Source organism: Hypanus sabinus, chromosome 2 (assembly GCF_030144855.1).
Source record: "Hypanus sabinus isolate sHypSab1 chromosome 2, sHypSab1.hap1, whole genome shotgun sequence".
NCBI classification, from domain to species: Eukaryota; Metazoa; Chordata; class Chondrichthyes; order Myliobatiformes; family Dasyatidae; genus Hypanus; species Hypanus sabinus.
In genome coordinates, this window is record NC_082707.1 from 173515319 (window position 1) to 173542051 (window position 26733).

General features: G+C 38.5%; 1 protein-coding gene and 1 long non-coding RNA gene across 4 annotated transcripts; one reads left to right on the forward strand and one right to left on the reverse strand.

The window, feature by feature from the left end:
• The first annotated feature begins 275 nt into the window (after positions 1-275).
• LOC132387123 (serpin A3-1-like) lies at positions 276-19277 on the forward strand. Of its 2 annotated transcripts, XM_059959480.1 has the most exons (5): positions 276-363; positions 10184-10839; positions 13069-13342; positions 13457-13607; positions 17626-19277. In XM_059959480.1, the coding sequence occupies exons 2-5, from the start codon at positions 10203-10205 to the stop codon at positions 17824-17826; spliced, it is 1263 nt and encodes a 420-aa protein (XP_059815463.1). In that variant the 5' UTR covers positions 276-363; positions 10184-10202; the 3' UTR covers positions 17827-19277. The 2 variants fall into 2 exon arrangements, with proteins under 2 accessions (XP_059815463.1, XP_059815458.1); XM_059959475.1 differs by lacking the exon at positions 276-363 and having other exon boundaries at positions 8996-10839.
• LOC132387140 (uncharacterized) lies at positions 10618-26603 on the reverse strand. Of its 2 annotated transcripts, none has more exons than XR_009509783.1 (3): positions 26157-26603; positions 19498-19607; positions 10618-10745 (listed from the first exon to the last, which is right to left on the reverse strand). It is a non-coding gene; the product is annotated as an uncharacterized LOC132387140 (long non-coding RNA). The 2 variants fall into 2 exon arrangements; XR_009509787.1 differs by having other exon boundaries at positions 25318-26603.
• Between the last annotated feature and the right edge of the window lie 130 nt (positions 26604-26733).

Consider the following 26733-nt stretch of genomic DNA (forward strand, 5'->3'; position numbering starts at 1 on the left):
TTGAAGAATTTCCTGATTAAAATTTTCTAACAAATAAATTATATGTGATTAAAACAAAATACATTCCAATGTGAGAAATAAATCAGCATAATTCTTTTCCAAAAGTTCAGCAATGTGATTCCATTTAAACAACAAAGTTAAACGTTAATAATTAATACAAAAAGAGGTTTTGCAAACTAAGCATGTGTATCAAGTAAATAACATTACTGTTGACTTTCTAACAGTGACCTCCCTGCCAAGACCCTAAAGTCCAACTATTTCACAACTGTTCATTTACTTAAATTAAAAACAAGAGAGCAAGAAATCACAAATACCACATTGCCTCTGAGAAGAATAGCTAAAAGGTGGATCTGGAAACTATTGGTAAAGTATCAGTAAAATATTTTGTTGAGCAGTGCAGTTTATTTCAAGAAATCATTAGAGTTATTTTTGAACAGCTTTAAAATGCATATTGTTCATATTATTGGGAATCATAATAATTGATTAGCTCAATTTAGAGCTATCATCTATGCAAGAATCTGTGCTTATTTACTTCACTAAACTGAAGGCGATATTTCAGGTTTCCAAAAAAATTGTTCAAAGCAAGTGTTCATGATTTAATAATCATGAGCAGAAAGTTTTTTAAAAAAATTATATTTTTTTTTGCTCAGCATAATAAGACTTCCAATTTCCCCATACATTTACATTTCCTCCCCTCACAGATATCAGATATCACTTCTGTCAAAATATAGACATTACCACAACATCCTATACAAAAGCCCTTATTAGTATAGCAGACAGGTTTACATCTATATACTGCAGAAAAGGTTGCCATGCTTTATGAAAACTATTTGTTTTTGAGTGTACCATACATGCCAAAAAGTCCAAAGGAATGTATTCCATGATTAATTTACACCAACCAAAAGGTCCAGGGACCTTATCGGATATCCAACAAAGTAAAATGTCCTTCCTTGCACAAAAAGTCAGGACATTAAAAAGTTTTTTCTGATGTGCATTAATAATCTGACTGCTGGGTAAGCTTAAGAGAAAAGACACCAAGTCCAGTTCAAACTCCATCTTCAGAATCTTTTCCATTTCACTCAAAATATCACTCCAGTATGCCTGAAGTTTGGGACAAGTCTAAAATCAGTGGGTGAAAGATCCAGTATTTATCTTACATTTAGGACACATTGGAGAATCCCCCTTCTTAAATTTCGAGAGACGATCTGGAGTCAGATGGACTCTATGCATCACCCTTCACTTCTATAAAATTTTGAGTTGCAATGCTATTACAAACTGAAATCTTCTTTGCATTATCACAAATGTCTTCCCATGTTTCCGCTGTAATTTCTACTCCCAGCTCTTCCTCCCAAATCCCTCCCAGGGGCTCCGACTCTCCACAAGAACATTTCCTCAGGATGCTGTAAAATGTACTAATGGAGTCTTCACCCTTAGAACAAAACACCCTCTTTTCTATGTCAGAACTATAGAAATCAGTTAGCAATGTTTTTTTCTGTAAGAAACAAAAAAGTTGGGTATGTTAAATTTCTGCACTATATGACTGAAAGACATCATCATTCCTTCATCACACAAATCTCCTAGATGGAAAATACCCTTAGAAATCCAGAATCCATTATGCCAGGCTGAAAATCTGGACTGCCGGTTATTGAAGTGAAGGGTGATATTTTCACTGTGTTGCCCTCAATTTGTCCTCCAAGCCCTGACTGTATTAATTGTTATTGAATTGCAATAATATTCCTTAACTAGTTTCATCTTATTGAGGAAAGGCAAATTAATAAGAGGGCATTTTGCTTGTGAAGCTTCAATGTCTAGCCAAATTGAGGAGGGGTCCCTGCAAACCCAGTCAACCACATAATATAAAAAGGATATTTTTTTATAAATAAAATTGATATTTTTTGATGTCTAGAAAATCCAGACCCCCTAGACCACTGGGAAGTTGTAACTTGTACATTTTAATACAGGGTCTTTTTTTGTTCCAAATGAAAGAAACAAACCAACTATTTATTTTTTTAAGTATTTGTTGGGTAAAAATGACTGGAATCATTCATATTGGGTAGAGCAGACGAGGAAGAATGTTCACTTTGAGCAAGGATATTCAGCCAAGCCAAGAAATGGGAAGAGTGCTCCATCGCTCCAGATCTGTTTGATTTTGTCAAATAACTGTTAAGTTAGCTTTGAACAATTGATCAAGCGTAGGTGTGATAAATATCCCCAAGTAAACAAAACCTGTCTGCAAACACGAGGAAATCTGCAGATGCTGGAAATTCAAACAACAACGCACACAAAATGCTGGTGGAACACAGCAGGCCAGGCAGCATCTATAGGGAGAAGCGCTGTCGACGTTTCGGGCCGAGACCCTTCGTAAGGACACATTTAAATGGTCTGCGACCACTTAAAGGGGAAAACACCCTGAGTGTCAGGTACCTGTTGCAGATTCCCCAGAAGCTTCTGATTTAGTAAAGTTGATTTTATAACCTGAAAAGGCGTTAAATGAATTGATGCATTGTATCAGGTGGTGCACTGATACAGCAGGATTTGATAAGAAAATTAGAACATCATCCGCATACAATGTAATTTTATGTGACTTTAGCCCTATGTCTGGAGCAGATATTTGGGGTCTCGCCGAATAGCCCCAGCCAATGGCTTCAAGATGCTGTGGGACTGATGCTCAGGCTTTAATATATGAGGGATCCAGGCTGATGATTTTTCAAGATTTTTCGGCAGCCATTATTTGGAAGCGCAAGGAATTCGACCAGGAAAAGAAGCGGCTGAGAGAATCCAGAATCCAGAATTTCCTGATATTCCCAGCGGCGCTGAAAATCACCTACAATGGGACCACCAAGATAATTGATTCTCCTGGCAAAGCTAAAACTTTTGTGGACACATTGGGCTAAAGAATGTATACAGTATATTGTGTAGCCCTGGTTATGGACAATAACATGCTCGATGGTCGCTTTATTTTACCTTTTCATTACTCGATGGCAAGATATCTTATAGGATGAGTAATGTCTTTGTTTTGATTATTGATTACAGTTTCATTATTTGTTTAAACTGGCGGTGCTGCTCCAGCCTGAAGGAGCTTAAACATGACGGTAACAAATCGATGGATTGATAAATTATGTCCTGTTTTCAGTTTTGACTATGTTAAATGCCATATTGGCAGTGGGGCAGAATATGGGGCACGAGAAGGTTGATATCCCCTTTAAGTGTGGGGTAAGTCCTCTTGTTCAGCACTGTTGGCGCTTTGTTTTTTTATTTACTTATTGTTGCTCAGCTGATCTTAAGTTGGGTTTCTTCTCCTCCGGAGTCTCATGATTGTTATAAAGGGTTATGACCAGTAATATATTAAAATTGTGCACTTGGAACATTAAGGACAGTCATTCACCAATCAAGAGAAAGAAAATCCTACTAAACCTGGAAAAGGAAAGGGTGGATATAGCCTTATTGCAGGAGACACTTTTAAATGATAAAGAACATCTAAAACTGCAACTGAGTGGATTTGATCATCTTTTAATACCAGGAGTAGGGGGTAGCCATTTTAATTAGGAAAAACTTACCTTTTAAGTTGTTAGACTGCATTAAGGATAAGTATGGGAGATTTGTGATTGTTAAGACTTGAATATATGGGGAGGAATGTGCTATTCTCAATGTTTACTGCCCTCCAGCTCGTCCTCTCAAATTCCTAACAGATGCGTTTTCCAAACTTACAAGCTTTTCGGTAGAAAACATTATTGTAGGTGGGATTTTAATTGTCTCATGGACCCATTGATGGACAGAGTGCCTAATGGTCCCCAATTGCTCTCCTCACAGTCCAAACAAATAGAACCATAGAACATTACAGCACAGAAACAGGCCTTTTGGCCCTTCTTGGCCGTGCCAAACCATTTTTCTGCCTAGTCCCACTGACCTGCACCTAGACCATATCCCCCCATACACCTCTCATCCATATACTTGTCTAAGTTTTGCTTAAATGTTAAAAGTGAGCCTGCATTTACCACTTCATCTGGCAGCTCATTCCACACTCCCACCACTCTCTGCATGAAACCCCCCCCCCCAATGTTCCCTTTAAACTTTTCCCCTTCACCCTTAACCCATGTCCTCTGGTTTTTTTTCTCCCCTAGCCTCAGTGGAAAAAGCCTGCTTGCATTCACTCTATCTATACCCATCATAATTTTATACACCTCTATCAAATCTCCCCTCATTCTTCTATGCTCCAGGGAATAAAGTCCTAACCTATTCAATCTTTCTTTGTAACTCAGTTTCTCAAGTCCCACAACATCCTTGTAAACCTTCTCTGCGTTCTTTAAACCTTATTAATATCCTTCCTGTAATTAGGTGACCAAAACTGCACACAATACTCCAAATTCAGCCTCACCAATGCCTACACAACCTCACCATTACATTCCAACTCTTATACTCAATACTTTGATTTATAAAGGCCAATGTACCAAAAGCTCTCCTTACTACCCTATCTACCTGTGACACCACTTTTAGGGAATTTTGTATCTGTATTCCCAGATCCCTCTGTTCTACTGCACTCCTCAGTGCCCTACCATTTACCTTGTTTGTTCTACCTTGGTTTGTCCTTCCAAAGTGCAATACCTCACACTTGTCGGTATTAAATTTCATCTGCCATTTTTCAGCCCATTTTTCCAGCTGGTCCAAATCCCTCTGCAAGCTTTGAAAGCCTTCTTCATTGTCCACTACACTTCCAATCTTTGTATCATCAGCAAATTTGCTGATCCAATTTACCACATTATCATCCAGATCATTGATATAGATGACAAATAACAATGGACCCAGCACTGATCCCTGTGGCACACCACTAGTCACAGGCCTCCACTCAGAGTAGCAATCCTCCACTATCACTCTCTGACTTCTCCCATTGAGCCAATGTCAAATCCAATTTACTTCTTCACCACGTATACCTAGCAAATGAATCTTCCTAACTAACCTCCCATGTGAGACCCTGACAAAGGCCTTACTGAAGTCCATGTAGACAACATCCACTGCCTTCCCTTCATCTATTTTCCTTGTAACCTCCTTGAAAAACTCTAATAGATTTGTTAAACATGACCTACCACACACAAAGCTGTGTTGACTCTCCCTAATAAGTCCCTGTCTATCTAAATACTTGTAGATCCTACCTTTTAGTACTCCTTCCAATAATTTACCTACTACCAATGACAAACTTACCAGCCTATAATTTCCCGGATTACTTTTAGAGCCTTTTTTAAACAATGGAACAACTGATCTATCCTCCAATCCTCCGGCACCTCACTCGTGGATACCGACATTTTAAATATATCTGCCAGGGCCCCAGCAATTTCAACACTAGTCTCCTTCAAGATCCAAGGGAATACCCTGTCAGGTCCTGGGGATTTCTCTACTCTGATTTGCCTCAAGATAGCAAGCAGCTCCTCCTCTTCAATCTGTATAGTGTCCATGACCTCACTACTTGTTTGTCTTATTTCCATTGATTCCATGCTAGTTTCCTTAGTAAATACAGACTCAAAAAAATTTAAGATCTCCCCCATTTCTTTTGCTTACATACATAGCTCACCACTCTGATCTTCAAGAGAACCAATTTTATCCCTTACTATCCTTTTGATCTTAATATACCTGTAGAAGCTCTTTGGATTATCCTTCACCTTGACTGCCAAAGCTACCTCATGTCTTCTTTCAGCCCTCCTGATTTCTTTCTTAAGTATTTTTTTGCACTTTTTGTACTCAAGTACCTTATTTGCTCCCTGTTTCCTATTCATGTCATACATCTCTCCCTTCTTCTTTATCAGAGTTCCAATATCCCTAGAGAACCAAGGTTCCTTATTCTTATTCACTTTGCCTTTAATCCTGACAGGAACATACAAACTCTGCACTCTCAAAATTTCTCTTTCGAAGACCTCCCACTTACCAATGACATCCTTGCCAGGGAACAACTTGTCCCAATCCATGCTTTTTAGGTCCTTTCTCATTTCTTCAAATTTGGCATTTTTCAAGTTTAGAACCTCAACCCGAGGACCAGATCTATCTTGATCCATGATCAAGTTGAAACTAATGGTGTTGTGGTCACTGGAACCAAAGTGTTCCCCTACACATACTTCCGTCACCTGTCCTAACTCGTTTCCTAATATTAGATCTAATATTGCATCCTGGTACCTCTATATATTGATTTAGAAAACTTTCCTGAACACATTTTACAAACTCTAACCCATCTAGACCTTTAACAGTATGGTAATTCCAATCAATATGTGGAAAATTAAAATCCCCTACTATTACAACTTTATGTTTCCTGCTATCTCTCTGCAGATTTGCTCCTCCAATTCTCGCTGACTATTAGGTGGTCTATAATACAACCCCATTAATGAGGTCACACCTTTCCTGTTTCTCAGCTCCAGCCTTGGTAGACGAGCCCTCTAATCTGTCCTGCCTGAGCACTGCTGTTACATTTTCCCTGACTAGCAATGCCACCCCCCCCCACCCTTCATCCCTCTGTTTCTATCATGTCTGAAACATAAGCCCATGAAAAATCATAGGCATATGTGGAGAACTAGGACTTGCAGATGTCTGGAGGTTGTTATATCCCTCAGATAAAGACTTCACATTTTTTTCTAATCCACACAAGTGTTACATCAGAATAGACTTTTTCTAACCCCCAAAATGCTCCTAGATTTAGTTGTATCCTGCACAATTGAAAATATCGCTATTTCTGACCATGCAGCATTATATTTAAATATTAAGCCCAAAGATAATTCAGCACGATCTAGACATTGGAGGCTGAATCCTTTTATTCTAAAAGATAATAAATTTATAGACTACTTCCGAATTCAAAACTTTCCAATCTATTACAGTAATTCCAAATCAGCTAGTAGTCCATCGATGCTCTGGGAAACCACTAAGGCCCATGCAAGGGGATTAATTATCTCCTACTCTGCTAGTAAGAAGAGACAAGCTGTGGAACAGCAGTGCCTACTGTAAGCAAGGCTTGCAGCAGCTGAAAAGGATTATATTAATAAGCCTTCTGCAGCCAAGTTACAGAATAACACAGCTCTACACTGTACACTAAACTCTTTACTTACACAAGCAGCCAAAAGAAAATTGACATTTGCTAAACAATGATTGTCTGAACATGGTGAAAAACCAGGTAGGTATTTGGCTTATTTAGCTAGAAAGAAAAATGCCTCTCAGACTATTGCTTCAATTAGGGATGGGACAGGAGCCCTCACTAGTAATTCAAAGGATTCATGTTGTGTTTAAGAATTTTTATTATAAATTGTAGCAATCTGAGCAATGTAATGATGGATGATCTAGGATGGAGTCCCTTTTCAGGACAGGCATTTCTTCTGAACAAGAGTCCCTCCTCAATGCTCCGTCATCAATACATGAGATACAGGAAGCTGTGAGACAGCTCCAAAGTGGGAAGGCCCCTGATCCTGATGGACTCACTAGTGAATTCTATAAAGATTTCACAGGGTTATTATTAGAGCCTGTGGTAAACTATGTATACCTTTCTGGACACGCCCCTCTGCTGACTGCTCCTGTGGCTCTTCCCACAGACCCCTATATAAAGGCGATTGGGGGCACTGCTCCTCCCTCAGTCTCGACATGGTTGTGGTCCTTTTTTCACTGTAATAAAAGCCTATCATTCACTTCCAGTCTCCTAGAGTTATTGATGGTGCATCAGAGCCTATGCTAAACATGTTCAATCATGCATTTAGTTGTGGTCTCTTCCCACCATCATTAAGAGAAGCTAATATACCCCTAATTCTTAAGAAAGGAAAGAGCCCTGAAGATTGTGCCTCCTACAGGCCTATTTCACTGTTAAATGTTGACTTTAAAATCTTATTTAAAACCTTAGCATTGCGATTAGAAACTGTGTTACCTTTTCATCATAAAAGAGGATCAAACGGGTTTCGTAAAAGGCCGTAGATCATCTAACAAAATCAGAAGATTACTTAATGTAATTCAGGCATGTCAGCAACGGGCAGCGGACAGCTTGGTGGTTTCCTTAGGTGCAGAAAAGGCCTTTGATCGTGTCGAATGACCGTATCTTTAGAACGATTTGGTTTGAGCAGTAATTTTATTACGTGAGTGAAGGTTTTTTATAATGACCCTTTGGCTGCGATTCTCACTAATGGTATTAGGTTGGATAATTTTAGTATTCTGAGGGGCAGCCAGCAGGGCTGCCCTTTATCACCACTACTTTTCACACTAGTGATCGAGCCATTGGCAGAGCTGAAACAGGTTAAAGAAATTGCAAAAATGATATCATGAGCTGCAAAACTACAGGATGGCAGATGAGGTTGTCATCATTCTCTGCCCCAACTATTTGTTTAATTGTTATCATGCAATGGGAGAAAAATGAATACCATCATGTGAGAAATGGTGTGTGTTTGTATGAGTATGTCAGCGGTGGTTTGATGTTAGGTTGCACTGAGATATTAAATTGGATCTTATGACTAAGGATGCTTTTATTCCCACTTTGTAGTTTTTGTTTCACAGCTTACTGGGGAAATAATGGAGTTTGAATGTAGCCAGTTGAACAGAGTAAGTTTAGGACCCACACTTCTAGGATGTACAGTATGAAGACTGAGACGGAACATTGTAATTCTGCATCCTTTGCAACCATGGAGTACAGAATCTTACTAATTGGGCTAGGTGTTACTCAATCAGGGCAACAGACCGTATTACTGATAGAATTGCTGGAAATCCAACTGCCAATGTATAGTACAGGCAATGGTGAAATTCTAGACTTGGTGAATTGCAACTAAGGATGTATTTGAGTGGGATTTAAGTATTGAGAGGTAGAGCAGCAATAAATGAAAGGTGATTAGAGCACAAGGCTTCAATATTAAATTAGGCAAAGAAAGATGAATAACTAAAGTTGAATAAGTCAGTGAAGTAAGAAAACAAAAATCAAATTTAAATTCTGATCTTTTAAAAATATTCTAAAGCATTTCACAATCTTAAAGATTAAAATCATATATTTGTACATGTTTCCGGTTTGAAAAAGTAGCTGATTGCCTGCCATTCATACTTATAACCCTTTTAGAATAATACATTTACTGTTTATAAACACAAGAGATTCTGCAGATGCTGGAAATCTTGAACAACACATATAAAATGCTGGAAGAACTCAACAATTCAGACCACATCTATGGAGGGGAATAATGATCCTTTATCATAAGGGGAAAGAAGCTGGAATAAGAAGCTGGGGAAGGGGAGGGGAAGAAGTACAAACTGGCAGGTGATGAGGGGGATGAAGTGAGAAGCTGGGAGAGAATAGGTGGAAGAAGTAAAGGGGGAACGTGGAAGGAATCTAATAGAATTTGAGATCCACTGAAGAATCAGAATAAAATGCTGAATTTGAATTACTCAGCAATTTGTGGTGAATTGCATCTCTTCCTCACCTCAGCAGCCCGCTAATTTGCATGCTGTTAGTGGTCTGGATCATATTTGCTCGAGCCCTTGCCGGAATACTCCATTCCTGCACGTCTTGCAAATTCACTTATTTTTAGCAGCCATGTGGTTCCTTTGAAAATCTTGAGGGCTTTCCTTCAGTGGAATAATGGAATGACCTGTGGGCAGCAACTGGGCCTCAGATGGTGGATCCTGAAACTCTACCCCTGAAATGTCATGATGGCCTGTTGAGACCTAGTGCTGTCAAAGGCCCTTGTTAGTTACTTCTAAATGGTATCAATATATTGAAACAATAAATTAAATTAAAAGTGTATTTTTTGACAAAATACCACCTGCCCACCCACTTAAACCAATGCCAAGATGAATGAGATCACTTTAACAACTTCAGACAAGGCAGGTTAACAATGGCATTAAGAACCTCACCATCCACAGCATGCTATCTTCTCATTAATACCATCAGGAGAGAGGTATGGGAGCCTGAAGACACACAGTCAATGTTTCAGGAACAGCATCTTCCCCTCTGCTATCAGATTTCTGAACTATAATGAACCATGAGCACTATATCACTATGTTGTTCTCTTTATGCAGTACTTTTTATATTTCTTATTGTAACGTATTTTTGCACTGTACTACTGATGCACAATGACAAATTTCACAACATAATCCAAGAAATATAATTTAAACACAATCCAAGAAATATAATTTACAAAGAAGGCAGAAGAAAATATATTAAAATAATCAAATTTCCTTTCATTTGAAATAGGAATCAGCTGGAGAAAATTATGATGCCATCAGTGATTTTGCTGTTAATCATTACCTTATTAACTGGGACAGAAGCTTCTACAGTAAAGAAGAAACGTCATGAGAATTATGAAGAAAATATTCAGGGACATGGTGAAGAATCTGCTTTGGCAGAAGTTTCATCAGCAAATGTTGATTTTGCTTTCAGTCTCTATAAGGAAATTGCTAACCAGAGCTCCTCAAATGTCCTCCTCTCACCTTTGGGCATTTCCACAGCTTTAGCCATGCTGTCTCTGGGAACCAGGTCGGCAACTCAGGAACAGCTTTTCAAGGTACTTCACTTTGAAAACATGACACAGGAACGAATAATACAAATGAGCAGAGGATACCAGCAACTCCTACAGGCCCTGACTGCAGAAAACAGTGAGATGCAGTTGCTTATAGGAAACTCTCTTCATATTCAAAAGGGATTTGATGTATTGCCAAGGTTTCTAAATGAAACCCAGAAGTTTTACAATGCAAAAGTTTTTACTTTAGATTTTAAGGATGATCCTCAGAATGCCAGACAACAATTGAACGATTACCTTAAAAAGAAGACAAAGGGGAAAATTACAGAGATGTTTACCACAATTCACCCTTCAACTAAACTATTGCTTATTAACTACATATTTTTTAAAGGTGAGTCAAGTATAGTATATTAACATTATACATGCCATTTGTTAACTATACTTTCAGAAGTTCTTTGACATTACAATATAAGCATTATAAATAATTTTATTAGAAATTTGATACAGAAATTCTAGGCAACAAAATCTGCTCAATAATTCCAACCATGGTGTGATTGATAGATGGATATAGATACTTTATTGATCCCAAAGGAAATTACAGTGTCACAGCAGCATCACAAGTGCACAGATATAAATATTAGAAGAGAAGTAGGAAGAATAAAAAATAAGCTAACTCAAACAATCTAACAGGAAAGGGTCATCACTTCCCCGGCTATAGGTTGACTCATTATAGAGCTAAATGACCGAAGGTAAGAATGTCCTCATATAGCACTCTTTGGAGCAGCATATACATCTTAGCCTATTCCTAAAAGTACTCCTTTGTTCAGCTAAGGTGGCATACAGAGGGTGAGAAACATTGTCCAGAATTGCCAGGATTTTCCATAGGGTCCTTTGTTCTACCACAGCCTCCAGTGTATTAGAGGCAACTCTGGCCTTCTTGTAAACAGCCTTTGTTTTGGTGCTCCACTCAAGTCTGTCATCCAGGTGCACCCCCAGGTACTTGTAGGTCCTCACCTCATCCATGTCCTCACCAGCAATAGTAACAGGGAGCAATGCAGGCTCAGTCTTCCTAAAGTCCATCACCATCTCCTTTGTCTTACTGATATTGAGCTACAGATGATTCAGCTTGCACCATTCGACAAAGTCCTCTACCAGGGCCCTGTATTCAACCTCCTGTCCTCCCTTATTACACCCAACTATTGATGAGTCAGACCCTGACTGCCCCACACCTAACTGTTAGGGTCACTCTTCTATTACTAAAAATGTGGGTTAAACACTTTACGAGGGGTGATTGATAAGTTTGTGGCCCAAGATAGAAGGAGATGTGTTATTAACTTCCAACTTTCTGTATAATCACTCAAAAAGTTGACGTGCATGTGCAGGTAATGAGAGCTGTATAACTCATCTCTTTCTACCATAGGCCACGAACTTATCAATCACCCATGCTGTGGACACTTTCTGGAGGTCCAAGATCCGTATGCTCCACGACCGCTGGGCTAATTGTGTAAATGTAGGAGGGGACTATGTTGAAAAATAAATGTGGTAGACCACAAACTTATTAGTCACCCCTCATATATCCCTTTACTGTTATGTCCCTTTAATAACCACATTCCTAATTCGGCTTTCGACTTTTTTCTTTGAAACTATTCCTTCTCACCTTTCCCACTCCCATACTGACTACAATACTTATTATCCAACTTGCAAGTATATTAGATCCAGCCCTGGTTCAGCCAAGCCATTCTTAAAGGAGTAGTTCCTTAATTCCCCCAATAAAAGATACAAGTGATGGCCATTCAAAATGCCTCTCTCCCACATAAATCCTTTCAGCCATGCATTCAATCCTGTGCAACAATCAAACTTGAGCTAATGTACAAACAGCATAAATTACTAACCAGTTCTACCTTTTAATTCTTGACATCTTTTCCAACAGATGGAGCCATGATAGAGTCCAGTCCTAATCCATTTTCTATCAACAACCAGGTCGTGCACAATATCAGAACTCCTAATCTATCTAAGTCTTTCTGCAGCCTTCCTGTTTCCTCAACACTACCTGCCCCTCCACCAATCTTCTTATCATTTGCAAACCTGGCAACAAAGCCATGTATTCCATCATCTAAATCATCAATATACAGCATAAAAAGAAGTGGTCCAAACACCAATCCCTGCAGAACAACCAGAAAAGGATCCTTTTCTCATTGTCTCCTACTAATCAGCCAATGCTCTAACCATGTTAGTAACTTTCCTGTGATACCATGGGCTCTTAACTTGGTAAGCAGCTTCATGTACAGTGCCTCATCAAAGGCCTTCTGAAAATCCAAATATACAACATCCATTACATCCCCTTTATCCATCCTATTTGTAATCTCCTCAAAGAATTCCAACAGGTTCATCAGGCAAGTTTTTCCCCTAAGGAAACCATGCTGACTTTGTCCTATCTTGTCCTATGCCACTGAGTACTTGATAAACTCATGCTTAACAACTGACTCCAACATCTTCCCAACCGCTGAGGTCAGGCTAACTGGTCAATAATTTCCTTTCTGTTGCTTCCCTCCAGAAGAAAACTCCCATGCCTTTTGGATCAGTCACTGAGAATGAACTCTGTTTCATTTATGTCTGACAGGAAAATGGAAGGAACCATTTGATACAGCGCACACTCAAGAAGCATTTTTTAATGTAAATAAAACCAGAAAGGTAAAGATTCAAATGATGTTCCAAGAGAGTCAGTTAAATAAGATGAACGACTATGAACTTTCCAGCACTGTAATCAAACTTCCTTATTTCGGAAATGCATCCATGATCGCCATCCTGCCAGCAGAAGAACAACTAGAATATGTAGAACAAAATCTTTCCAGAGAAAAATTTGAAGAGTGGCGTCAAAAATTGTCTTACAAGAAGTAATTAAAAACTCATTCTCAAAAGTCAGTTTAAATTATCATACCTGTAAAACTGCCGTTTGATTGAAAATATTTGTGTTTTCTTTCTCCCTTGTTCGATATTTTGTGGAACAGGGAACACCAAAGGATCTTCTTTCCAAAACTATCACTATCAGAGTTGTATGAGTTGGAACACACTCTCACAGAAATGGGTGTAAGAGATTTATTTACATTCAATGCCAATCTGCTTGGAATAAGTGAAAATGAAAATATGAGAGTTTCAAAGGTAAGTTGTAGGATTTGTTTATCCTGATATTTTGTTCCATTTCAGTGTTGAACAATTGAAGTCAAACAGAGTGCTTCTTGGCCTTGGGGAAAAATGATTTGAGTGGATTAATTTCAGGAATCAACAATGAAAGGCAACAATATGGTACTGTCAATTCTGGGGCAAAAAGCAAATTGCTGGAGCATTTCAGTGGGCTGAGTTGCATCTACAGGGGAAAGGAACTGTTGATGTTTCGAATCAGGTCTCTGCATTAAGACCTAGAGTACAAAGGGAAGGTAGCCAGTATAAGGATGAGTGGGAGAAAGGGGTAAGACTGGTGTAGAGCGGTGAGGAATGATCGGTAGGTGAAGTTGAGTGGGGAAGGCAGAGGGGTAGAATTGGGAGACAGAGTGTGGTGAACTACATCTACCTGTCTGGACACACCCCTCTGCTGACTGCTCCTGTGGCTCCTCCCACAGACCCCTGTATAAAGGCGATTGGAGACATTGCTCCTCCCTCAGTCTCCAGGATGTTGTGTGGTGGTCTCTTGCTGGTAATCGTGGTCCCTTGCATCTAATAAAAGCCTGTTGTTAGCCTCCCGTCTCCGAGAGTTATTGATGGTGCATCACAGAGGCAGATGGATTACAGGTGGAAGTACATGGGGAGGAAAAAGGAGGGGGCTGGTGAATGTGGAGACATTAGCTGGACGATTATGAGTGGTGACACAAAGGCTACAAGTGCCAGAATCTGAAAAGAAGCTGATAAGGGAGTACTGGGCAGATGCATCCAGATGGGGGTGGCAGGTGGATGAAACCATGATGGGAATAAAAATGAGTGATGAGCAGGGGTGCAGTAGATGGGACAGGGAACTGTAGTGGGAGTAGTAAGGGTGGATCAGAAGGAGAAAGAGAGAGAGAAGGGATTAGAGGGGAGGGGAGAGGTATTGGTTAAGGATTATCTGAAATTGCAAAGTTCAACTTTCATATAATTGGGTTGTAGGCTACCCAGGTGGAATTTGAGGTTTGTTATTAATTCGGTTCTGGAAATCGCTGGTCCCTGGTAACTGTCTTAAATCTGATGGTATTTTTGAGAAACTGGGATCTACTTGTTAGTTCCGAAACATTTCAAACTGCCCATCTGTTTCAGATACTGCAAGGACTGATGAAACTGCCTAATTACTCAGGGTAGTGGAGGGACGAGGAGTCACTCACCATTTCAGGGTATTGCAATGACAGAGAGCTGCTGGTCAATAGAAGATATTGTTGTAACTGAGAGCTACCGGTCAATCTCAGCAATTGATGGGATATAAAGCTGTGGGTTATTTCAGACTGTTGTTATTTCAGTTACTGATGATAAACCTATAGAGCTATTTGAGATTTTGCAAAAATATTAAGTTTCTCTTTAATCTGCCCAAAAGTGTGAGATTTAGAGCAGGAAGTTCTAAGTATAAACTCCAAACTTGGGCATAGCTATATTTTGACTCAAGTTTAGTAAAGGGCTGCTATTTTAAGCATACACCATTGCGGTGTAAGAAATAGATAATGTGACGCCACTGCTACTAGAGGTGCCCCAGTGATGACTTCAGTTGGTATTTCAGGACAGCATTGTACTGGGCAGCGTTCCAAATGAGCCAACTGGCTCCTGTCTCAGTTTTCCTTTCATTCACTCCTTGTGTGTGAGCATTATTAGGAAGGCCAACATTTGCAAAGAAGAAAAGAAGAGATACAGGAGTTCTGCAGATGTTAGAGATCTTGAGCAACACAGACAAAATGCTGGAAGAACTCAGCCTGTCAGGGAACATCTACGGATGGAAATGAACAGAAGACATTTTGGGCCAAGACCCTCTTTCAGCCAGAAGTATCTATAACTTGTTGGCTCATCTGGATGAATAATGTGCACAGCTGTCCAAAATATAGGAGCAGGAGCCACTGAATATGATCATGGCTAATCATCAATCTCAATACAAAATTCCTATTCTATCCCTATAGCACTCTTGTGTCCAGAATTATTTCAATATGCTTTAAAAAAAATGGAGTGACTTGGCCTCTATAGCACTCTGTGGGACAGAGTGAATACTACTCTCAGAGTGGTATTTCACCCATACACCATCCTGAGTGAAGAACTGCATATCTCAGTCCTAAATCTCTTGTTCTAGAAATTGAGAATCTGCCTCTGAGACCCACCACCTTCTCCATACCTCCAGTACGTCTACCCCTGTCAGAACTTTGTATGTTTAATTAGATTCATTCTACCAGGCTACAGCCAATTCAACCCAGTCCCAATGAAGGGTCTCAGCCTAAAACGTTGACCAGTTATTCATTTCCATAGATGCTGCCTGACCTGCTGAGTTCCTCCAGCACTTTGTGTGTCTTTTAAATTCTAAATGGTTTGTGGCTGGGAGGGGAATTTATCAGTAATCTATAGATTATTTATTTCCTGCTTTAAGTGTCTTATTGTTGAAAAGGCATTCGTAGCATAGACAGAGTGATAGCACTGATACTCTTGGGATACATTTTCAAAAGATGAGGCATACACCATGTATTTTCAATCAAACTATCTCATTGCACATCTGCAATATGTGTACTTACCCTATATTAGCATCTTTCATAATAAAAGTGGAAGATCAAAGGAGAGATTAAGGAAACTAATAAAGAGATGGGAGATGGGGCACCTAATAATTAAGTGCTATACACTCAAAAAAGAATTCTGCAAAGATGATGTATTAAATTAATGATGAGCCTCCTTCCAAACAGTGGGAACACTATTTCTGTGACACAATAGCCAACTGATTAAAAAGACCCAAACTGGTAGAAAAATTCTACCAAGCACACACTGGCCAAATCAATAGGAGAGTCAAGCATTGACCCTATCCTCTTATTCTGGGAAAGGTATTGCCTCACTCGATGGGCTGCTACAAGATGACCAATGAGGAGACACTTGAGATGTTGTAGTTCCAGTGATGTTACAACTTGATTGAAAACAGATTAGGAGATAATATTTACATTAAAACTGTATGTATAGCGACATACATGTACTTTGAATAAATTTACGCTGATTTTAATTTGGAGACTTGCCTCTATAGACCTTTATGATGGAGAATACAAGGTTCATCACCCACTGAATTCTAAGGGGTTTCAAAGGGGAATAGGAAAAATTATTTCCTGTTATAGCAGAATTAGTAGAAAGTCATCAATATATTGGCCTGGTGTTTCCTTAAAGAGGCTAACTGTGTAGGTTGGTGCCATTCATAAACATGCAAATGTATCCAAAAACTTAAAGAACTATTAGTAATTAAATCTATTTAAATTAGCGCAATTAAATCAAAGCCAGCACACTGATAAAATCACAAGGAAGGCACACCATTTTCTGAGAAAGTTTACAAGGTTCAGCATGTCACCAAATACTCTAACAAACCTCTACAGATACACTGCTAAAAGTATCCAAAATGGTTGCATTATGGTCTGGTATGGCAATTTGATGTACAAGCTGCAGAGAGTAGTGTACTTACATCATGGGTATATCCTTTCCACTATCAAAAGTATAAGAAAGCAACATCTATCATCAAAGAACCCCACCAACCAGGCCATGCCCCCTTCTGACAGCTACCATCAGGCAGAAGGTACAGAAACTGAGGACCACAGCTACTTCTCGTTGATCACCGAGTTCTTGAATGAACTTGTACAACCCTAAGGACTACCTTAGTACCTTAGTCTGGCAACATGATAAGCACTTTGCACAACAATGGACTTTGGGATTGTTTCCAATGTAATTCATATTTACTTTATGCTTTTCTTTTTAACCAGTTGGCAACACTTGGAGTATTGTGTGCAGTTTTGGGCTCTTTATTTTAGAAAGGATACACTGACATTGGAGAGGGTTCAGACAAGATTCACAAGAATGATTTCAGGAATGAGAGGGTTACCGTATGAGGAACGTCTGGCAGCTCTTGGGTTGTATTCCTCGAGTTCAGGAGAATGAGGGGGGGATCTCATACAAACATTCCAAATGTTAAGTTATTTGTAAAATTTCATTTCATTAGGTTACTCATAAAGCAGCGCTGGACATTGATGAAAAGGCCACTGAAGCAGCTGCAGTCACTGATGTAAAAATTGTTCCTTTGTCCCATCAGTCTTCGATCAAATTCAATAGACCATTCCTCCTCATCATCTATGAAGAGAATACAAACAACATCCTCTTTCTTGGAAGAATAAAAGATCCATCAAAGAAATCCTCTCCTTGAATCTAACATGTATCTGGAATAATTCAGGCTATTCAACTTTAGAGCTTAAAATGATAAATCTAATGTTGTAGTACATCATCTTGATAATTATTTCATCATTAACTTCATAAATTGGTGGGAATACACAGGAGATCTACCAGTAGCTGTAAAAGCACATTAATTTGTCACAACAACAGAAGTAACTACATTAAAGAAGAATGATTCTACACATTTCCTGGCCAAATGGATAGGAATGTTAAGCCAAACAGAAAGGAAAACTAAAAGTTAAGCAAATATTTCAATAAGTAACATTAGGGAGAAGTTACTCAAGCAACTCATACAATGAAAGCAGGATGAAGTGATATGAGTTTTGAAAAAAAAACTGAGGAATTTCAAGATCTGAAATACTTCCAAAAATCCAAGATTGAGAGAGAAATACATTAAAAATTAAACTGGTCTAATGAGCCTATTCTGCACAACATCTTCTGTGCAGTGATACCCTCTGTCCAAAAAATAAAGTCAGAAGGGTATAACAAAGATAGAAACTAGCAAGTTCTTTGAGGATAATGTGCAACATAAAATACAGGACAGTGGAGGACATGGGAAGAAAGTTATAAATTCTTGCATGTGCTGAAATTGGTCCAGAAAATGCTGTAAATACATAATACACATTAATTTTAGACAAGGTGGTTCTTCTCTTCTATACTTAATTAGAGCTCCTGATCTTAAGAGATCAAGTCAAACTTGCTCTCCCAGAATGCACAACCCTGCATCAGAGTAGTGAAGAGTACTAAGGCATCCTTCTGAAATTAATGTTTCGATTAGAAAACAGCAAAATATCCAGGAAAACATATCCTGTTTATTTGTAGATTTCTTTATTTTTTGTTGATGAATCAGCTGAAATTAAGTAATTATCACCAAAAAAATGTTAATATATATTCAGGAAAGATCTGTTGACAGTAATTAATAAAAAATAGATTTCTGTGTCTCTATATCTGGTCCCTGTAGAATTAGTTTTTTAATGACATTTTCTGCTTTCCTGGTAGTAGTTTAGCCTCTGATTGACATATTGTAGACATCTATCATAGATAAGGTTATGTCCAACATTTCATAGTTACCAGCCACTGGGACTATTTTGTCAGTAAATGATATTAGTAAACTATTAGTAAGCTGTCATATATAGTAAATTAGTAGTCTTTATTCATGTTGACTTCTAATTTTTTTGATGAATTCAAAATAATTTGATATCTCTGCTCTTAAATTATCTGTACAAAATGATTAAAACCTTCACAAGCTTCAATATGTTGCAAACCTCTTCACAGTAAGTGAAACTATGCAGAACATTCTTCAACTGTGCAGACCTCTGCCTCGATTTTCATGAAAAGAATTTTTAACCCACTGTTGCTGATGTGTATTTAATATGTCAGTAATATTTGAATAATATTGTAAATATATTGTTTGATTAAGCATTCCTTATTTGTTTACATAATTCATTGTGAGTTATATGTAAGAGTATGTAAATTTCATAGTCACAATTCTACCACATCATGTGTGCACCTCACTAAAGTACAAACGAAGTAGACACATTATTCCCAGCTCTGTTTTTCTTTTAATTACTTTTATGTTTTGGAGTTACAAAACAGAACAGTGGTAATGAGTAAGTTTTAAAATGAACCCAGGACAACTACCTACCTGTTGAACCACAGCATATTTTTCTTCAGAAGCGCAGTGAGATGTACAAGTTTTTTTTTTTAAAAAAGCAACGTAGCATGTGTCTCTCCAGAAGGAGAGAGACGGCTGAGCTGGAAAAAAGGCAGAAAATGGATGAAATTCATGGATTCACAAACTGTGAGTACCAGGTGATAATGATAATAAATAAAACTAGGAAAATCAGAAATAGCTGGCTACATTGTAAAGATAGATGTGTTCAATTGAACAACTCGTAAATGGAATATGTATACTGAGACAATTGAGCAGTATTTTGAAACAAATGAAATAGGCAATGCATAACAAATGCCAGTGGTACTTAGTGTAATTCATGGGTGAAATTTGCTTTGAAATTTCACTGCACCAACCAAACCAACTGAAATCAGCTTTATCATGAAAGTAATGCAGGAACATTTAGAATGAAAATCGTTGTTGATTGCAGAACGCTTTAGGTTTTATAAGTGGAATCAAAAGGAAGGGAAATCCACTTCAGCTTATGTGGCTGAATTAAAGAGTATCTGAGCATTGTCAGTTCAGTGTTGTGCTTAATGATGCATTGTGGGATCACTCAGTTTGTGAAATCTTACAAGAAAGCTCCTAAATGAAGCACAACTCACATTTAAAAGAGCAGTTGAAATAGCTGTATCAATGGAAACAGCAGTCAGAGACACAATTGAGTTGCAGTCAGGAATGGAAGTGAGTGAACAAAATAGCAACATTTAAAAAGAAACCTGCCTGGCTGAACAAATTGTATTTCTGCTGTGGCAAGGTTTCACGTATACGGCATTCACGTATAATGCCGGTTTATAGGTGAAACTTGCAAATAATGCAACAAAGTAGGATGCATACAAAGAGCATGTTGGGCACACTTCACAAGGAAGAGAAAAAAGGTAAACAGTGAAGTTGCAGTTTCAAGAATTGCACTGATCTGCATATTGTTGATAATGATGAGAGTGACATGGAAAAGAATAGCCTTTAGATTTACAACGTGAAAACAAACAATGACGAAGAAGAAGTATAGCGTACATCAGAAGTGAACTGCAAATTAATTAAAATAGAATTGGACACTGGCTTGGCTGTTTCAGTCATTCCACAGAATGAGTCTGAATGACATTTCAAAGATACTTAACTGAAGCCTGCAGACATTCAGCTAAGAACTTAACTGGGGAAAAAAGGTAACTCCTGTGGGAATGACATCTGTAACAGTGAAACACACAAGCCACGTTGAGCTTGTATGTAGTAAAACAGGAGGGCCAACGTGGTGGGGCTGTGAGTGACTGAGACAACTATAATTTGATTGGAGATCCATCCACAATTTGCATGCCACATCCCCTGCAAGAAAATCAACTGAAAGCGAATTAAGAAAGGTACTGAATGATGCCACAACAGTCTTCAAGGGTGTCATTGGAAAACTCAAACATATCAAGAGTAAAATAGTGTTAAATTAAAATGCCAAGATTTACAGAGCCCATCTGGTTCCTTATACCATCCATGAGCTAGATTGCATGGAGGCCAAAGGAAATGTTTCCAAGATTGAGCAGAGCCCATATGGACAATGCCAGTGAATGGGTCTGTCAGGATCTGTGGTGATTTCAAGGTCACCATCAACCCAGCACTGAAATTAGATCAATACTCTCTGCTCAGGATGGAGGACTTCTTTGCAAACCTTTCTGATGAAGAATTTCAGCTGAGGCCCATCTACAGATGGAGATGGAAGAACAGTCCAAGGTGTTTCTCATCGTAAACACTTACAAAGGGCTTTATCGCTATAATCGGCTTAATTTTGGAGTAGCATCTGCACCTGGTCTCTGGCTGAAAGCTTTGTACCAACGAACATATCCAAAACCTCAAGACAGTGTTAAAGTGATAAGAACGCCTTAATTAACTTTTATTCGTTGGGTTAAATTAATCTACTTGTCTCCTACCGCTCAGGTTATTACTAGCTACCAAATTTCCTTTAAATTACACCGGGGAACTAGACAAGGATGTCCTCTTAGTCCTTTACTTTTTGCTTTAGCTATAGAACCCTTAGCAATAGCACTTTGAGAAGCTAAGGACATTTCTGGTATACTAAGGGAAGGTCTGTCTCATAAAATTTCATCATACGCTGATGATATTTTACTTTTTATCTCTAACACTGAAACTTCTTTACCTTTGGTTCTTTCTTTAATCTCCCAGTTTAGTTCTTTTTCAGGATATAAGCTGAACCTACATAAAAGTGAGCTATTTCCTTTAAATGACCTAATATCATCAAATGTCAAATTTCCGTTCAAAGTTGTTACAAGTCAATTTACATATCTAGGTGTAACAATTACTAAAAACTTCAAGAATTTATTCAAAGAAAACTTAAACCCCTTATTGAATTATGTGAAAAAGATGCTTTCTAAATGGTCCCCTCTTTCTTTATCCCTAATTGGCCGTATTAATTCGATTAAAATGAAGGTTCTTCCTAAATTTTTATATCTTTTTCAGGCCTTACCTATTTTTATACCTAAGACTTACTTTGATTCTTTAGATTCAATTTTAACCTCTTATATTTGGAATAATAAAGCTCGTTTAAGTAAAGTTTACTTACAAAGAAATAAAGAGATAGGTGGACTAACCCTACCCAATTTTAGGTTTTACTATTGGACTGCCAATATAAGGAATATTACTTTCTGGTCCTATTATATTTATCGTAAAGATTGCCCATCATGGGTCTCCTTAGAAGTTAATTCTGTAAAATATTCCTCTATTGTCTCTCTTCTTGGATCATACTCTTCTTTTTCAGCAAATAAAACAACAGATAACATAATTGTTAAGTGAACTTTAAGGATTTAAGGATTTAGAAAATTTTTTGGTTTAGCGAATTTTTCATTATCATCTCCCATTCTCCTTAATTTTTTTTTATCCCTTCCATGACTGATAAAGTCTTTAAGGATTGGGATGAACTAGGTATTAAGTGTTTTTGGGACCTATTTATCTCAGGATCTCTTGCTTCATTTGACCAATTGTCAAATAAATTTGCACTCCCAAAATCACATTTTTACAGATATCTTCAAATCAGAGATTTTCTACGTTTCCAATTAGCTACTTTTCCTATAGGTCCTGATAAAAATTTACTGGACGATATTTTAAATTTAAAACCTTTTGTTAATGGTTCTATTACTGGTATCTATAACTTGTTGATTGATTCTAGACAAGACATTTAAGATAAAATAAAAAAAGCTTGGGAAAAATTGTCAGATTTCTGATGATAGATGGAATAAAATTCTTAAATGGGTTAATAAATCATCTTTCTGTGCTCGTCATTCTCTTCTACAATTTAAAGTGGTTCATAGAGCTTATATTTCTAAACAGAAGCTCTCCAGTTTTTACCCGAATGTTTCTCCACTTTGTAATAAATACAACTCTGCTGATGCCTCTTTAATTCATATGTTTTGGTTTTGCCCTACAATTGAAACGTTTTGGCGGAAAGTATTCCATACCTTTTCACAACTTTTTAGGGTCCAATTTGACCCAAATCCCCTTACTGCCTTGTTTGGTATTATTGCAAATGAAGATATAACTTTAAATACTCCTAACCTACAGGTTTTAGTTTTTACCTCTCTTTTAGCAAGAAGAGCAATCTTGCTTAAATGGAAGGAGTCTATCCCTCCTACACATCTTCAATGGCTATGTGATATTATGTCGTATTTAAATTTAGAAAAGATCTGCTGCTCAGTCTTAAATTCGAAACAATCTTTTTATGATATTTGGGGACCTTTCCTAAATTACTTTTCCGATTTTTGAAGTTTAACAGTGCACAGACTTTTATGTATATTTTTATCTTCTCTTCTTAAGTGAATATGTTTTTTTTCTAATTATCCATTGTCATCTATCAGCTTTTTTCTTTGGTAGTTGGTAGGGGGTTGACTTTTTTTATATATAAAAAATTTCTTTTATGATGTATGACCTATCTTTAAATTTTTGATTACAGAGTGGTATACCTTTATGTGTTATGCTTTAACATTTTGATCAATTTTATTATGATATATGAATGTACACAAGTTATGTTGAGATGTATCTATGTGTTGCACTCTGTAAATCTTGTTTTTTCTTCTGAATAAAAATATTGTAAAAAGAATTAACCTCAAGCATTTTCCCAACTACAGATGTTAAACTAACTGGCCAATAAGTACCTGCCTTTTGCCTACATTTTTTTTTGAACAGTGGTGTGATATTCACCATCTTCCAATCCACCAAGACCTGCCCAGAGTCCAGAGAATTTTGGTAAATCATCACCAAAGCCTCCACTATAACTTCTGCCGTTTCTTTCAGTATCCTGGAATGCATTCCATCAGGACCAGGGGACCTATCTATTTTCAGGCCCACAAGGCTACCTTAGTGATAACTAGTATCAAGGTCGTCACCTCCCATCGCATCCATAACATCTCTCTCTGGCATGTTAGGCGTATCCTCCACAATGAAGACTGACACAAAATAGTCATTCAAAGCCTCGGCCATTTCCTTGTTACCCAATATCAATTCCCTCTTCTCGTTCGCCAAGGAACCTATGTTCACTTTAGCCACCTTTTTCTGCTTTATATAATTACAAAAACTTTTATCATCCATTTTTATACTTTGTGCTAGTTTATTTTAATAGTCTATCTTCCCTTTCTTCATTGCTCACTTAGTGGTTCTTTGTTGCTTTTTAAAGTTTTCCCAATCTTCCAGTTTTCCTCTACTCCTACCGACTTTGTACACACGAGCTTTTAGTTTAATGACTTCTTTTATTTCCTTAGTTATCCAAGACTGGCTCTCCCTACCCTTACTGTCCTTGTTTTTAACTAGAATATACTTTCATTGAGCACCGTGAAAAATTTCTTTGAAAATCTTCCACTGTTCCTCAATCGTCACACTATATAGCCTTTGTTCCCAGTCTACACTAGCCAAATCCTCCCTCATCCCATTGTAATCTCCATTGTTTAGGCATTATACATTGGTTTTAGATCTAACTATTGCACCCTCCATTGTATGAGAAATTCAATCATACTGTGATGACTCTTTCCAAGAGGATCCCTAATTACAAGATCACTAATTTTACCTGTCTCGTTGCACAGGACCAGATCTAAGATAGTACATTTCCCTTGAAGGTTCAGTAACATGCTGTTCAAGAAAGCTATCATAGATGCATTCGATGAAGTCCTCCTCGAGACTGTCTCGGCCAACTTGACTCACCCAATTTATGTGCAAATTAAAGTCCCCCATGATAATTGCTGTTCCAGTCTTACATGCCTCAGATATTTCTGTTTATTGCCTGTGCCACTGTAATGTTATTATTCTGTGGCCAATAGACAACTCCCACCAGTGATTTTCTGTTTACTATTCCTAATCTCGACCCAGATGGATTCAATATTCTGATCCTTAGATCTTATATTGTCTCTCACTATCACCCTGATCTCATCTTAATTAAGAGCACTACCCTACCTCCCTTAACTTCCTGCCTACCCTTCCGTTTTACCTGATATCCTTGGATACTTAATTCCCAGTCCCCTCCACCTTGCAACCACGTTTCTGTAACGGCCACTAAATCATACTGACCTGTGCCACAAGTTCACTGACTTTGTTTCGAATACTACGGGTATTCAGATAAAGTGCCCTTACATTGTGCTTTTAAAATTTTGTAATCTTTTTCTCTTTTGCACTCGACTCTTCACTCCACTCTTTATCTTTTGCTTTTACTTTATCTTTATCCACACTTTTCTCTTTTACTTTATCCATAGTTCTCCAATCTGTTGAACTCCCCCCCCCCCCACCATTTAGTTTAAAGCCCTATCCACAGACCTAGTCTTGTGATTCACTAGGATCCAGGTCCCAGCACGGTTCAGGTGGAGCCCGTCCCATTGGAACAGCTCCCTTCTTCCCCAATACTGGTGCCAATTTCACAAGAGCTCAAATCCTCTTCTCACACACCAATCGAGCCATGCATTTAACTCTCTCATCTTCTTGACCCTATGCCAATCTGCACGTGGCTTTGGTTTTGCTTTCTTAATTTAGTCTCTAGCTGCTCAAATTCCTTCAGCAGAAGCTCTTTCTTCACTCTGCCTATATCGTTGGTACCCACATGGATCATGACAACCGGATCTTTCCCCTCTCAAAGTAAATTCCTCAGATGTAATCCGGCTTGGTGGTGCAATAATATCAGCACTAGACTCCAGAGCGAAGGTTCCCGAGTTTGAATCCAACTCGCATTGAGCGTTGAGCTAGCAATTCGGCCTCGTAAAAACAAGAATAGCTTGCTAAGGAAACACCGTCATGATGGTGTCCCGATAACTCTATTGCCGAGACCTTTACACACAGACTCTGAGGCTGTAATTGCTACCAAAGGTGCATCTATTAAACGCTGACTAGAAGGGGATGAGTAATTATGGAATCAATTATTTTGTGTTCAATAATTGTAATAACTTAGACCAATCTGTAGAAATTTGTTTTCACTTGGACACAAAAGAGACTCTTCTGTTGATCGGTGTCAAAAAAGCCAAATTAAATCCACTGTGATTCATTGATGTAAAACAATAAAACATGAAAACTTCAAAGAGGAGTGAATACTTTCTATAGGTACTGTAACTCAGGTCCTATATACCCGGCAACAACTTTGTAAATTTTCTTTGTACTTTTCCAACCTTATTTACATCTTTCCTGTCGGTAGATGACCAAAACTGCGCACAATATTCCAAATTTGGCCTCTCCAGTGTCATAGACAACTTCAAGTTGACAAGGCCTGGAACAAAAAGATATCTCCATGAAGATCTCCAGTCATGAATCCTCAAAGGAGCATGCAACAGGAAACATCAGAAATTCTCTAATCGCGACCATCTTCAACAAAGGAGCACACACACGCACATCGCTGGAAGATCTCAGTGGGTCAGGCAGGATCACAGTAAACATGATTTTGTCCATCATTGCATCTATGAACTCCCAGAGCGGAACCTCAGCCTAAGTTCTCAGACATCGTTGTTGTTCCGGTACCCACACGATGCACCTGCACCCCACAGGAGTGATTTCGGAAAAGAGCGGGTAATGAAAAGCAAACGCTTCCAGCTGAGAGGTCGCCTGGAGTCCGGCGGGCCTTCCCAGGACGGCGGCCGCTGGATGGCGCTGTCCCGAGTGGAGGCTCCCGGCAGGCCTTCCCAGGACGGCGGCCGCTGGGTGGCGCTGTCCCGAGTGGAGGCTCCCGGCAGGCCTTCCCAGGACGGCGGC

What these genes read in the sequence shown, in the direction of transcription:
- LOC132387123 (XM_059959480.1), top strand. Translation starts at nt 10,203, where the DNA reads ATGATGCCATCAGTGATTTTGCTGTTAATCATTACCTTATTAACTGGG. An exon ending in TAACTACATATTTTTTAAAG is followed by an intron (nt 10,840 to 13,068) that starts GTGAGTCAAGTA and finishes TATGTCTGACAG; the next exon opens with GAAAATGGAAGGAACCATTT. An exon ending in CAAAAATTGTCTTACAAGAA is followed by an intron (nt 13,343 to 13,456) that starts GTAATTAAAAAC and finishes TTTGTGGAACAG; the next exon opens with GGAACACCAAAGGATCTTCT.